Consider the following 15,775-nt stretch of genomic DNA (forward strand, 5'->3'; position numbering starts at 1 on the left):
TACACACTTTTTTGTGTTGTTTGGCCATTATACCCTCCAACACAATTATCATATTTCTAAAGTCAACCTCTTTCCTTATCTTGTAACCATCTCCTAACTCTATTTCATTTTCTCAATTCACACTTTATCAACCCTAATTCGCCTAAATCTCTTATTTTCCCCAAAATATTTATGTTTCCTAATTCATATTCAAAAAAATAGAAACCTAAAACACATTCATCTCCTTCCTCATTTTTCGTAAACCTCTTTCTCTCCTTGCTCTCTCTCTTGCCATGAAAATCCAGAATACAATCTCATCAGAAATGTTTGATCATTGTTGAGAGAAGAAAGAGTCAGAGAGATGTTGGAGCGAGAGGTTGAGTTCTTGCCAAAAGTTGATTACCACAAGAGATTACGTTTTGGGACTGGAAGAGGCGTGTTAGAAACCAAACTCTGAATTGGATTATAAAAGGTTTGATCTTTCTTGAATCTGGTTTGGTCACTGTTTAAAGTTAATTATCAGGCCCGTTGATAGATCACTGATGTTTGTGTTAAAAAAAAAGAGAGGCTTCTAAGATCACTTGCATCTTATCAACAGATTGAGAGTCTGATTTGTTTGTGTTACGGAGTATTTTGTCTTTAATTCCCATTGTTGATGTTGGGTCTGAAATACGTTTGTGCTCATTACGGTTTTGGAACATTGTGCACAAGCACGACCACAAGCGCCATCACACATATTGTTGTTGTCTGCTGATATCACTCAAATTACCTTAAGGAGTGAATTACTCTCTCAAATAAGAGGTTCGGTTGTAGTACTTAGGGATCGAATCCACAGAGAGCTAGGGCACAAAAAAGATCTAATAGTTATATTATTAAGCTAGGCTAATAGGTTATTAAGTAGTAAATATAGCAACGCAGGTTGAACAAGGTAGTTGTTCGGTAAACAATAGTGAGGTTGTTTGATGGAAGGATGGTTACTAGACTTAGGGTTTCATTCAGGATATTAGAACTCTAATCATGCTAAGGATTGATTCTAGAACTCGATATCTAATACAAAAGAACACCAGCTCCCACTGTGAGTCTAATCTATTGACTAAGTTTAGTGTGTCAGCACTCGCATGCGGATCGAGCGTCGATGGATACTATGGTATGAGCGTCGATCGATGCTACAGTATGAGCGTCGATCAATGCTATGGTATGAGCGTCAATCGACGCTGCCTTAGGCAAGCGTTATCGATCTGATCGGTTATGTTCAACTAGATTCCTAGACCAACGCTAATATGCGCCTACGTATCTAATCCAGCAGGATTCGGGTTCCGTTAATTGATTGCACTCTTGTGCCTCTCAATTGTCCTATGATTCTAGGTTCAAGAAATTAGTCACACTCCCGAGATTTTTCAACTACTCTAGATCCTAGTATTACAAGTTACTCTGGTGTAGAGATCTATAGATATCCTAACAATCATATAATTCAGAAGTTCATTCAAAACTCTAGAAAACCTAGATCTAGCAGGTGGATCTACTCGGACATGATAGTTGTCATAGGAATCATAGATAAATAGAAGAAATTGCAATAGATATTAAAACCAAAACCAGAGGAGTTCAAAGAGGACTCTGAAGGAGTTCCTCTCTTCTCTCTTAACTAAGAACAATGAATAAAAGAAAGCTTAGCCGTCAACAATGGGTTAGAAAATACATAAATAGGTTTTTAGGTCGTCCAAGGGTATTCGAGTAATTTGTGGCTACTTCTGGACTTCAGTCGGTCATAAAATATGCCCGGCCAGCATTCTGGCATCACCGTCGATCTACACCAAGTCTGTGTCATCGATCGACGGTTGTTCATCTCCTCGACAGCTTTTCCTCGCGAGGCAGACTGACAACTCTTCAGTAAAATATGCATAACTTCTGCTACAGGATGCTGATTGACCTCAAACCAGTGGCATTGGAAAGCTAACTCAAATATATATCTTGTGTAAAAAGATGGGCTCAATCTAAATGTGGGAAGATATCCATCCATACCTAGACATCTGATGCGTCTGTGCAGTTCTGCACTCAAAAGGTTCCAAAAGACACCAAAATCACCACTTTCCACCAAATCGTCCCTGAACCTGTAAATACACTAAATCGACTCCAAAACATAATAATTATATCTTAAAACACTTATGTAACATGGCTGATAGTGGGTAAAATCCATGGTATATCAACTCCCCCAGACTTACCCTTTTGCTTGTCCTCAAGCAAAACACACAGGGGCAGTCTTATGAAAGAGGTTTGAAAACACCAGGGATTCACATAATTTAAAATCACTACTCTCACTTCTGCAAATATGATAGGTGGAAGTGAATCATTACTAACCTTGGATGCTTTCAATATACTACACACTAGCTTAGTCACCATACCATACAATCACACAACACTACTGATAGCGTCTGACGTACCCCTCTCCTGACCTCATTTCTACATAAAAATAGATGTGAAGGCTACGTCTTGGGAGTATCGATCAAGGGACATGGAATCTTACTCAAACAAGTTTCTGAACACACATGTAGTCTTCTCTGATCCCTTTCTTCCCTCTTTTCTCTCTTCTCTGAATCTCTATAGTTTCAATTTCAATGAATGTTGATGCTGATACAGTCCATCTTGTTCATCTTATTGACTTGTCTACTTTTGTAGCTTTATTTGACAAAGTGTAGGGAATACCAGGGTCACAGGAGACACTCCCACCCCTCGTTTCCACAATGTGTTATCATTCCCTTCAGACTTAGAATACTGGGGTCACAGGAGACACTCCTACCCCTCTGCCTCTTCCAGGAAATCATTTCAATCTTTTATATCTTAAGATGCCAAAGAGAGGGAGAGAAGGGAATCAGAAGCACACAGACTTTTACCTTCCAGACTTGTAGGAGGACTCCTATCCAATGTATACCGAACTCCAAAACAAGCAAGTAGAGTAGATTAAGGTTGGAAGTCAGCTTTGGTTTCTCCAGACATTCTCAGCAGGTGTGGATGTGAGCATTATGTGATACACAACGGTGTTTCTATCTAATACTTCTTGCAATTAGTAAATCTAGATGATGATAGAGAGTGATTAGAGTAGAAATCAAATTGTATTTGATCATAATCCCCTTCTTGACTCGATAATTTTTTTTTTTTTTTTTGAAAACATTTGATAAGACTCAGAATAAACTAGATATCAGTAAAACTCTTCCCATACTTAAATTACACTGTCCCCAGTGTATATATAGTTAGAGTTATGGTGATAAATAAATCATAAGTACTCAATTTAACAAGTTAGAACGATATACCTGACCGGATTAAGTGTCGATCGATGGAAAGGAGTTACCATCGGTCGCTGCAAGTAATGTACTGTCGATTGATATCGACATGCTCTCATCGGTCGATATGATGGGCATTCGTCTATTCTGTTCTCTTTTTTTTTTTGAATAGCTAACTAAAACACAATATTAGTAGAACCTCCCCCAGACTTAAACAACACTGGTCACAGTGTTATACAGTATAAGATTGGTGAGAAAATAAATCATAAGGAAAATATTAACAAGGTTTCGCGAGTAAACCTGCCATTGATGTGAGTATCGATCAACCCAGTTAAGTGGTGATCGATACTTGTGATGCTCTGTCGAGGGACACTGGCCGGCTGTCTATCGATGCTGGTGCAGAACTCGTCTTCCTCGTATTTATTTCCTTTTACCTAGCATAAATAAAAAGTCAGTAATAAATAAATAATAAAACCAATTATCTAAATTTTTTTTCTCGATGAACAGTGACTGCTACAGTAGACCTGCTACAGTATCACAGCTACAGTAACTCCCGATTTTCTGCTACAGTGTCGGTCGATGTTTTTGCTATAGTGTCGCTCGATTTTCTTGCTACAGTGTCGCTCGGCGCTGCTACTGTACCGTCATTACTGTTCACCTTTTTTTTTGACCTGCATAAAAATAAAAACAAAAATCAGTAACAATCTAACATAAACTGAATGAAATTACCTAATACTGGGTTGCCTCCCACTCAGCACTTTGTTATAGTCATTTAGCTTGACTTTGGAGATCTGATTTAGTCCAGATGAGAATGAGAACATTCTCCAAAACAAGTCTCAATGTCTACTCTCTGAAGCTTTATCAATTTTGTGTGAAAGCCTCCTCCATAGACTCTTCTCCTTTGTCTATCATCTCAGCAATAAGGAGTGCTCGAAGCTTTGAAAATGGCTGTGAGAAGCATCTGCTGCGCACTCTAGATTTCTTGAGACCATCTGAGAAGCAAGAAATCAATGATAACTGAGAACCTTCCTTGGTCCAATTCCTCTTCCTCCAATTCCTCTTCTTATTTCCCCCAGACTTGTCTGATCGCGTGGTGGTTTCCACACACTTCATACTCATTCTGCTCTGACTCACGACCAGTGTCGATCGATGGTGAAGTGGTAATGTAGATCGATTTCGGTTTGTTGGTGTCGCTCGATACTGCTTCTATTGGACCATTGTCGAATTCACCTCTAAATCTCAACCCTCTTCTCTGAGAAGCCTCTACACATATATGATCATCAAATACTCCACTGTAGGAACTTAACTGTATACTTTTATCTGGTGGGATAGGAGATTCAGCTTCAAATACATCGCATGGAACCACAATCTTCCCAGGATCATGTATCGTCTTCACTCTTTTGTGAAATCCAACAGCTTCTTTTGTCCAGATAGGTGGTCTCTGATGTTTAAGCACAGCAAGGTGTGAGGCCTTAGATATGTACATCCTTTCCTCAACTTGTTCCAGCTCGACTATGTATCCTGGCAGTTCATCCAACCATGGGTGTCAATCGATGCAATCGGGTGGGTGTAGCTCGATGCTATCTGGTGGGTGGTGATCGATGATGTAGGGCGGGCGTTGATCGACGATGTAGGGTGGGTGTCAATCGATCTCATCACGTTGCTGTCGATCGATGCTAGTCTTTGATGAAGTCTCCAAATCTTTCCTCTTAGCGTTTCGTTCGTCATTAAGCTTCTGCTCCGAGTCAAGGCATTCCTCCAGCTCCAAGAAGTCTTCCATAATGACTTCCCTACTCGAATCCAAATCTCCAAGATTTTCTCCATCCTCCAACTCCAAGAATTCTTCTAGCTCCAAGAAATCTTCTATGGTGATCTCTTTTTCTGCAATTGGGGAAGGATAATAACTTGATATATCAGTTCTCTTCTGTGTCGAGTCTGCAATGTCCTGAGGACAACTCGATCATTCAGGGATTTTGAGTGGCGTCGATAGATAACAAGAATCTGCATCGATCGATGCTGAGGAGGTGCTGTCGATCGACAATGAGGTGGTAATGATGATTGATGCATAGGTTTTGGTGTCGATCATTTCGGAGGTGCTGGGGTCGATCGACGATGAGATGGTGGTGTCGATCGATGTTGAGGTCGGATCACTAATTTCCGCTTCTTCTCTTCGCGCAGTCTCGTCTGTCCATTGAACCTCAATGTCTGGCTTTTCGATCTGAGCGTTCATGGTTTTCGATTCCTCATTCGGCTCAGTGTAGACTATACCCAACATCTGACTGAATCTAGACATAAATTCCTTTTCCCGACCTTTAATCATCTTGTCCAACATATCATCAAACTTCCTCTGTCGAGTTGCTGTAGCTTCATAGAGAAATTTGTTGAGGAAAACGCTTTTAATGTCCTCCCAGCAGGTTAAAGATCTTGGCTGCAGCTGACTAAACCAGCTAAATGCATCTCGAGATAGAGAATAGGGGAAGATCTTGCAGATAATGTGGTCTACGAATACTTCATTCTGCTCGCTTGCCAAGGCTAGCTCGTTAAGCTCCTTGATAAGGTCTCTCGGATCTTCATGAGGAAGACCTCGAAAAGGGTCCACACTTCCCCAATCATACCATTCGCGGTTCAGATCAAAGTCGTTTGTCTCAGCAACATCAATCACATCAGGGATTACAGCACCCTTTGCATTAATCAATTGTCATGTGCTGTTGCGATAACAACCATTTTCGTCTCGTAACATCCTATTCTCATCGACCTTAAGTATAAGCACTTTGACCTTCTCTGTCTCCACACAAGTGGTGTCGGTCATCGGACGAACAGTACCATGATGAACAGTGCCGTGGTGAACAGCGTCTCGATGAATAGGGTCACGTTGAACAGTGTCGTGATGAAGATTGTTTCGATAAACAGTGTCGTGATGAATAATGTTGATCGATGCGGGATGAACAGTGTTGATCGACATCAGATGAAAAATGTCGATTGACATCGGATGAAGAGTGTCGATCGATGTCAGATGAATAGTGTCGATCGACGTCGGAAGAACAGTGCCGATGTGAACAGTACCGTGATGAACAGTGTTCGGATGAACATTGTCGATCGATACGGGATGAACAGTGTCGATCGACGAGTGATGAACAGTGTCGAGTTGAACATTACCGCGATGAACAGTGTTCGGATTAACAGTGTTGTTTGACGGTTGGTTGGAACATTGTGCACAAGCACAACCACAAGCGCCATCACCCATATTGTTGTTGTCTGCTGATATCACTCAAATTACCCTAAGGAGTGAATTACTCTGTCAAATAAGAGGTTCAGCTGTAGTACTTAGGGATCGAATCCACATAGGGTTAGGGCACACAAAAGATTTAATAGTTATATGATTAAGCTAGGCTAATAGGTTATTAATTAGTAAATATAGCAATGCAGGTTGAACAAGGTAGTAGTTCGGTAAACAATAGTGAGGATGTTTAATGGAAGGATGGTTACTAGACTTGGATTTCATTCAGGTTATTATAACTCTAATCTATAGATGCTAAGGATTGATTCTAGAACTCGATATCTAATGCAAAAGACAACTAGCTCTCACTGTGAGTCTAATCTATTGACTAAGTTTAGTGTTTCAGCTTTCGCATGCCAACACGGATCGAGCGTCGATCGATGCTATGGTATGAGCATCGATCGATGCTACGGTATGAGCGTTGATCGATGCTACGGTATGAGTGTCGATCAACGCAATGGTATGAGCGTCGATCAACGCTGCCTTAGGCAAGCGTTATCGATCTGATCGATTATGTTCAACTAGATTTCTTAACCAACGTTAGTATGCACCTAGGTATCTAATCCAGCAGGATTCGGGTTCCGTTAATTGATTGCACTCTTGTGCCTCTCAATTGTCCTATGATTCTAGGTTCAAGCAATTAGTCACACTCTCAAGATTTTCCAACTACTCTAGATCCTAGTATTACAAGCTACTCTGGTGTAGAGATCTATAGATATCCTAACAATCATATAATTCAGAAGTTCATTCAAAACTCTAGAAAACCTAGATCTAGCAGGTGGATCTACTCAGACATGATAGCTGTCATAGAAATCATAGATGAATAGAAAAAATTGCAATAGATATTTAAACCAAAACCAAAGAAGTTCCAAGAGGACTCTGAAGGAGTTCCTCTCTTCTCTCCTAACTAAGAACAATGAATAAAAGAAAGCTTAGCCGTCAACAGTGGATTAGAAAATACATAAATAGGGTTTTAGGTCATCCAAGGGTATTCTAGTAATTTGTGGTTACTTCTGGGTTTCAGTCAGTCTTAAAATATGCTCGGCCCGCATTCTGGCATCACCGTCGATCGACACCAAGGATGTGTAGTCGATCGACGGTCCTTCATCTCCACGACATCTTTCTCTCGCGAGGCAAACTAACAACTCTTCAGTAAGACATGCATAACCTCTGCTACAGGATGCTGATTGACCTCACAACGATGGCATTGGAAATCTAACCCAAAGCTCTATCTTGTGTTAAACGATGGGCTCAATCCAACAATAGAAAAGTCTCCATCCATACCTAGACATCTGACGCGTCTGTGCAGTTCTGCACTCAAAAAGCTCCAAATGACACCAAAATCACCACTTTCCTCCAAATCGTCCCTGAACCTGTAAATACACTAAATAGACTCCAAAACATAATAACTATATCTTAAAACACTTATATACCATGGCTGAAAGTGGATAAAATTCATGGTATATCATCTGATCGTGCTCTCCCCACCGTGCCTGCAACTCAGGTCACCATCCTCTATTCACCACTGTGTAGAAGCCCTAAATGAAGCTCTAAGCCTCTGGCAAGTACCATCCACGTCGTGTCATATGTCGTCATTCTCTGATCCCACCAAGGCATTGTGGTCATGCTCAAGATCGTTGTGGTAGCTGTCTTCACCTCTTCAGTTGTAGAAGGAAAGCTCAAGCAATCTCTTATAATGTGTAGACCTTTTTCTCATGTCTAGCTGAACCTTTTTAATCTCATAAATTGTAACCTTGTCCATATTTCTGCGTCCACAATTATTATGTCCATAATTTATGTCTTAACCATATGTGTTCATGAAATATATATATATATATATATAATTTATGTCTATAACAAATCACTCTCGTATATATTACCATTCACATGGTGTTAAGTGTATCATGTACATTATCATGTCAAATTTCTTTTAAATTTCAAATTTGTAACAGCGGAAGTAAACCATCATACATATTATTTGCATTTTTTAATTCACATGTGCATAAATTGCTCGTCATTTACAAGTCCATTCACAATTCGTCGTCGTCCATAACTTGTCTTCTACAACTCGTCGTCCATAACTCGTCATCCATAACTTGTCGTCCACAAGGATAAATTTGTCAAAAACACACCTAGGCCCCACCAAAAAGTGTCTCACAGGTAGGAAGTGACTCTCACTGTAAAGGAAAGACAAAAAATGTCCTCAGGTGTAATCAACTCTATTATCTACCACTCTCTAGCACCACTCTTAGATTTATTGACTGCAGAGTGTATTAGAGATACTAAAGTGGATCACCTGTCAATTATCCACACTTGCTGAGAATGTTTGAAGGAACCAAAGCTGATCTCCAACCTAAATGAGCTTAATCTGCCTGTCTTGGGGCTTGATATACATTAGATCATATTCCTCTTGCAAGTCTGGATGGTAAAAGTCTATGTGTAGCTAGTTCCCCTCTCTCTCCCCTTCAATTTTAAAATGGATTAGAACATGACTTGGTGGCTACAACCATTAAGGCTTGAATCATAAAAATTCTAAAAAGAGATAAACATCAAAAAGAAGTGAACATAATCTGGTGGCTACAACCATTAGAGTTTGATTCATGGAAACCTGTCCAAATATCTCAGTCAATTAAAAAAATAAAATGGTACCCTTTTAAAAAGGGGGACATTGACTGAGAGAAGTGAGAAGAGAGAGAGGAAAAAAACTAGAAAAGACTACCTGTGTGTTCAGAAACTTGCTTGAGTAAGAGTCCATGTGTCTTTTGATCGATACTCCCAAGGTAAAGCCTACACCTTTTATATACGTATTAAATGAGATCAGTAGGGGCGAGTCAGACATTATTAGCTAAGTTATTGCTTAGATGAATTTGGTTGCTAAGCTAGGATATGGTATATAGAATACCTCATAAGTTAGAACTGATTTGATGTGGTGATGATAGTGAGTTCTTAAATTGTGTGAGTCCCTGCTGTTTTCAAACCTCTTTCATAAAGACTACTCTTTGTTTTGCTTGAGGAGAAGCAAAAGGGTAATGTGGGAACCGAAATACGCACTATTGATTTCCGTTAAATTAGGAAAGATAGGAAACCTAAAATTTGCCAAAGGTCCCGGATATCTATCTGCTAAACCACAAGCCAAGCAATCAGAACAAGAAAAATAAGTTAAGTATAAAATTGATGAATCAAAAAGAGAGCAAAGAAGATCTTATTCTGAATTTGCGTATAAGCGTTTAAAACAGGAAAAACCTCGGCCGCAAGAGCTGTCGGCGAGATCCTAGTTTTAACCACCTAAGACTTGAAAAACCTAGTTGAGTCGCAGCTCGATAACAAAAATGGAAAATTTCCAAAATTGCTCTAAGTGCAAAGTTTGTTGTGAATGTAGAGTCCCCCTTGCGCCTCTAACCTTCGCATCCCTTATATACTCCTCCTAGGTCTGTTTGGGCCTTAATTTTTCATTTCTGGGTTGAGCTTATCCTTCGGCGGAAAATATTCCATTTTCCCGATATTCATGATTATCCTTGGAAAACTTAGAATTTATCTCCAAATTTGACATTTATCTTTTCTCGCGAACATTTGATTAACCGTCATAGCAACTTTGGTCTGATTTTTCGTTAAAAAATCGTAAGTGGGCTTTTACCGCGTTTTAGACCCTTTGGGCCATTTTTCGACGAAAACGATTTTTACTATTTTCTTTTAGGAATAGAAACCTTAGGTACGACGCCAGTTTTACGAGATAGTCCAAATAATTCGTATAGTCGAGAGAACCATGGCGTTAAGTTTAACCGTTATCATCTTTATGATATACCATGGATTTTACCCAATTTTAGCCATGGTGTATAGGTGTTTTTAAATACATTATAGTTGGTTTGGAGTCTTTCTAGTTTGTGTTCAGGTTTTGGAGTGATTTGGAGGAAACTGGTGATTTTGGTGCATTTTGGAGATAAAATGACAAAGACCCGAAGTTGACATCCGACCATGACTATCGATCGATGGGCAAAGGCAACAATCGATCGACACACACTCTGTGGTGTTGATCGACGGCGAACCACGCAGAAACCAGATTGGGTTCCAGCCGACTTAAACCCCAAGTCCCATAACAATTACCAGATTACCCCTGATGAGTTTTAATATATTATTTATGTGTTCTGCCATTGTTCTAGGCAACACACGCTTTCATACTTTCTACTTTTCACACAACAAAATACTATGAGTCTTAGGTTTGGAGAGAAGATCCAAGAACTTCTTCAGAGCTTTGTGATTGGAACTCCAGTTTCTTTACTCTATTTTATTTATGCTATTTACTTATTCTATTGTCATGAATTGCTTAGCCATGTCTGAGTGGTTCATCTTTTTAGATTTAGGGTTCAGATATTCATGAGGGATTAGCCCAAAATATAGAATTGCTAAGTGTCAGGATATTAATCAACTAAACTAGTCTTAATGCATGTGTTCTAGAGTAGCTAACTAGTACCTTGCATATAAATATTAGGGCGCATTCGTAAGATTGGTTCTTTGTCTGAAATAGTTTAGGTTGTGCTAGGATTGCTAGAAACAAGGAGAAGCTGATTTAGTTAACCTAGTGAACACGTTCAAACCCGTTCGTAACGCTCCCTGGAAGGAACGTCGATCGACAATTCACTAGTTGCATTGATCGACGGTCTGAAAGGTGTATTGATCGACACCCCGTTGTTCGAATCGATCGACACTTTCTCAATACCAACAAGCGACAGCTGAGGTCCTAGATCCGGTGATAGATAGTCTAATTATACGGAAGTTGATCGACTATTTTAATTGTTTGAGTTCTAGAATATCCATATATACTTAGTAGTCTATATCTCTATAATCATGATTGTCTGAATAGAAACCTTAAGTCTAACGTCTCCCATATCAATCCTTAAAACCCAATCAATCAACTTAACAATTGCTTGTTCACCACTGCTTATTTACATTTAAACCGTTCAACCTAACTTAACTATATAACTAGATAGATCTATTGAGTGCTTTAGCTCCCTGTGAATTCGATCCCTAAGTACTATAATTGAACCTCTTATTTGAGAGAGTACAAATCACTTATATGGTAATTTGAGTGATATCAAATTTGGCGCCGTTTCCGGGGAGCTTCGATCGTCATTAGATGAAACTTAGTTAGGTTTAGTCTAGATTTTTGTTACTTGCAATAACTGATAAATTTTTTTTTTGTCTTTTCAGGTACATGCCCAACAGTACCAGAAGCAACAAGGAACATACACTTCTCTTTTCAGATCCTACACTACTAGAACGCACCATCCGCAAAAGCAAACGTACCGCATTAATCGACAACAATGCATGTTCATCGACCGACACTCGCCTTCCACCTTCGATCGAGACTACTCTTCCGTTGACCGCCCATACCCACCCAACATCGATCGACACTCCACCTTGGACATCGATCGACACAAAGCCGCGAAACATGGTTGCGACACTAGTTCTAATTCAGGATGCAACTGGAAACCTGCATGACCAGGAGGGTCATCTGCGTAATGCAGCAGATCAGAAGATAGATGATCAGGGGGCTGTAATCCCTGATAATGATGCTGATATTGCAGCTGCTCAAGCTGTAGACGAGGCTGCTAGAACGAAGACATTAGCTGATTACAACAGGCCATATCAGTACTACGAGAATAGATCTGCCATCCGTCCTCCAGCCATACAGAGGCAAGACTTCAAGTTGAAGCCTCAGTACTTTACACTCGTGGGACAGAGACCCTACTGTGGGTTATCACACGAGCATCCTATGGACCATCTGGAAAGGTTTGAGGATCTAGTTTCTCCTATCAAAGCCAATGGAGTCCCTGAGGACTATCTGTTTTCCAAGCTCTTCAAGTACTCACTTGCTGGAGAGGCTTCGTACTGGCTTAAGTAGTTACCACCAGGATCCCTTACATCCTGGGCCGAAATCAAGAATGCATTCCTATGCCACTTCTTTGATGAGGCACGCGCTAAAGACTTGAGGAGTAAAATTGCTACATTCACATAGGAGCCTACAGAGTCATTTAAAAGCTTCTGCATCAGATTCAAGTCATTTAAAAATTGCTCCTAAAGCTCCATACATTACCCAAGGTAACGGCAGACCATCTGGGTCTGAAGATAGAGCCTTCGCAGGATTCATTCACTTTCATGGATCATTCTACGAGGAACTCAGGAGGAATCATCAGAGATGTTGAGGTGCAGATTAGAAACGCACTAGTTCCAGTTGACTTCCATGTCCTGGAAAACAAGCAGAACAAGAATCATTCTCTACTGCTTGAGAGAGCTTTCATGGTCACTGTAGGAGCAGTTTGCAACATGCAGACTAATCAGCTGTGTCTAACACTGATAAATCTTGATGTCCACTATGATCCAGTCAAAGTTGTGAGGCCACGAACATCCAACACTGGAGTTAACACATGATTCATTGCAGCATTCCACTGCAATTATGAGGATAAATACGAGACCGAGTATTCAGGATCGATCGACCGCGGGACACCACCATCGATCGACATTGACATTCATCCACCGATCGACGATGAGTCTAGAGAATCGATCAACAGTAGCCCTGCGATCGAGACCTTCACCTTGCCATCACACTGATATCCGCGCTTTGACGTTGCTACACAGCCTCAGACAGCGATTGACTACCACTACGGTGACACGATCAGCAGACAAGGCAATTATTCTATTGCCTGTTGGGCAGAAGATATCCTTCATGAGAGCTACGCACTGGACACTGAACTACCTGAGATGAGATCTGATGAGTATGACAAGGACAACCATAGGGAGAAGAGCATCAAGTACCATGGTCTTACCATGGATGATAGAGGACTTCTCCATACATCGTCTGCAGATGTAACGTCAACATCGATCGATAGCAGACCTACACCATCGATTGACAGCAGAAACAACCCATCGATCGTCATACGTTACAAACATCTATCCGAAGAATATTTGAATAATAATACTGATTATGATCTAATTTCTGATGAATTTGGTATGTTCAGAGATTCAGAAAGACGAGCACGAGGAATGCATGGAAGTATCCTCAATGTCTCAAAGGAAGATTCTGAAGAACTTTTTTCCATGCATGGATCCAACCTCTTTTGCCAACCAAAGAAAGAATCTGCTACTCGACCATCGATCGACAGGAGACCCTTTTCATCGATCAACGGTTTAGTCGCGCCAGAGAAGAACAACTACACCAAAGTAGAGATTGATGTGTTAGTAGAGGAGATCTACAGAGTTATCAGAACTTCAGACGATTTTCATTCAAAGAGGCTCGATGACATCTACTACCCGATCGACAACAGTATCAGTTGGTTGACCAGTAGCATGGATGAGATGAAGCAAAACCTAGCCATGCTTCAGAAACAACTTGAAGTCGACAAAGGTAAATCGAAATCGATCGACGCTCACACTCAAACATCGATCGACACTAGCATCTTAGCATCGATCGACGAACGACTAGCACAATTCGAAGATAGGCTACAATCATTCACCTATCGGCTTGAAGGTGTTTACTACCCACTACGTGATGGTGTAGACTTCCTGACCACACGCCTGGACGCTTTTTAACAGGAGATGGTTATGATTCAGAGACAACTCGATTCTCAAGCAGAACTGTCACCGTCGATCGACAGAGGAACTCAACCATCTAACCACGGCGACTACACAACACTACGAAGCAAGCTGGTTACCGAGAAGTCGCTACAGGAAAAGCTTGATGAGATCACTTTCTCTCAAGACTTGCTCAAAGAAGATGTCTACCAGGAGCTGAAGGACATCTTAGAAACAACATATGCCTACTTGCTCAAAGAAGATGTCTACTTGGAATGCAACAACACAACATTGGCAATCTTCAACATAGGATGCATGCAAGTGAGGTTGCTGGAGAAAGATTGAAGAATCAATGGACCAGAGGAGATGAGGCCATAAGAAGCTTCATTGGCACATGGTTCCATATGAGCAAAGATGAAGTGGACACTTGCATACAACCAAGTGGTCACTTTGATCATTACTAAACAAAAACAACCTCTAAAGTCAAGCTAAATGAATATAACAAAGCGTTGAGTGGGAGGCAACCCACTATTAGGTAATTTCTTACGGATTTATTTATTCCATGTTATTTAATTTCATTTTTACCTTATTGCAGGTCTAAAAAAATAGAAAATCAGAAAAACCAGAAAGAGAACCAAGGAGAGATAACTTGTCATCGACCAATGAGCCCAGGTCGACATCGATCGACATCATAACACCATCACCGATCGGTAGACACATTCCTGTGTCGATCAACATCGACAACATCGACATCAGCGATCAGGTATACCATTCTCCTTGTTACATTCAGTACTTATGATTTATATTCTCACCAAACTCCGGCTAGATATACGCTGGTGATAGTGTAATTTAAGTCTGGGGGGAGGTTTACTAATATTATTTACCTAAGAGCTTTTTTAAAATGTTTTTATAAAGTTTGATTGAGTCAAGAAAGGGACAATGAACTTCTACAATTTTCCTTACTCATCTAACCACTCTTTAGCACCATTCTTAGATTTATTGACTGCAGATTGTACTATAGATGCTAAAGTGGATCAGCCTACCAGTTATTCACACTTGCTGAGAATGTTTGGAAGAACCAAAGCTGACCTCCAACCCAATTTAGCTTAACTTGCTTGTCTTAGGGCTTGGTATACATTGGATCGGAATCCTCCTGCAAGGTATTAGACTTAGTGTCACTGATTTTCCTTCCACCTCTCTTTTGAATCCATATATATAAAAGATTGAGATGATTTCTTGCGATGAAGAGGGGTAGGTACATTACCTATGACCCCACTAATCTAATTCAAATGAATGATCACACATTGTTTGGAAGTGAGGGGTAGATACATTATCGATGACCCCATTAGTCGCCTACAAACTTTGCCAAAAAAATAACTCTTCCATTGTGATGTAATCCGTAGCTTTATGGAGGGCTTCTTGGATTATCCGTGGCTTGCCGAGAGTTATCCACTTACGGAACTTTGACTTATACCAGAGCGTCTTCCTGAGCATGTCGATTGCCACCTTATCGCTTATCCCGCTAGCTCTCGCCATAACGAGCTTGAACCTGTTCAAGAAGTCACGAAGAGATTCGTCCACCTTTTGGCTAGGCTCCAGAGATCAACGTCGGAAGTTTCTCTATCTATGAACATAGAGTACTGTTTGAGAAACTCTGAAGCGAGTTGGCGGAAACTTC

The 15,775-nt window shown here is 40.5% G+C and overlaps 1 protein-coding gene across 2 annotated transcripts; it reads left to right on the top strand.

Moving 5' to 3' along the window:
• The first annotated feature begins 136 nt into the window (after positions 1–136).
• LOC106446274 lies at positions 137–15,261 on the top strand. Of its 2 annotated transcripts, none has more exons than XM_048765718.1 (2): positions 137–451; positions 11,737–15,261. In XM_048765718.1, the coding sequence occupies exon 2, from the start codon at positions 13,288–13,290 to the stop codon at positions 14,113–14,115; it is 828 nt and encodes a 275-aa protein (XP_048621675.1). In that variant the 5' UTR covers positions 137–451; positions 11,737–13,287; the 3' UTR covers positions 14,116–15,261. Both variants share the same exon structure in this region, with proteins under 2 accessions (XP_048621675.1, XP_048621676.1).
• Positions 15,262–15,775: the final 514 nt, after the last annotated feature.

The sequence above is a fragment of the Brassica napus genome, chromosome C8 (assembly GCF_020379485.1).
Source record: "Brassica napus cultivar Da-Ae chromosome C8, Da-Ae, whole genome shotgun sequence".
Taxonomy (NCBI): domain Eukaryota; kingdom Viridiplantae; phylum Streptophyta; class Magnoliopsida; order Brassicales; family Brassicaceae; genus Brassica; species Brassica napus.

What these genes read in the sequence shown, in the direction of transcription:
- LOC106446274 (XM_048765718.1), top strand. Translation starts at nt 13,288, where the DNA reads ATGAGATCTGATGAGTATGACAAGGACAACCATAGGGAGAAGAGCATC.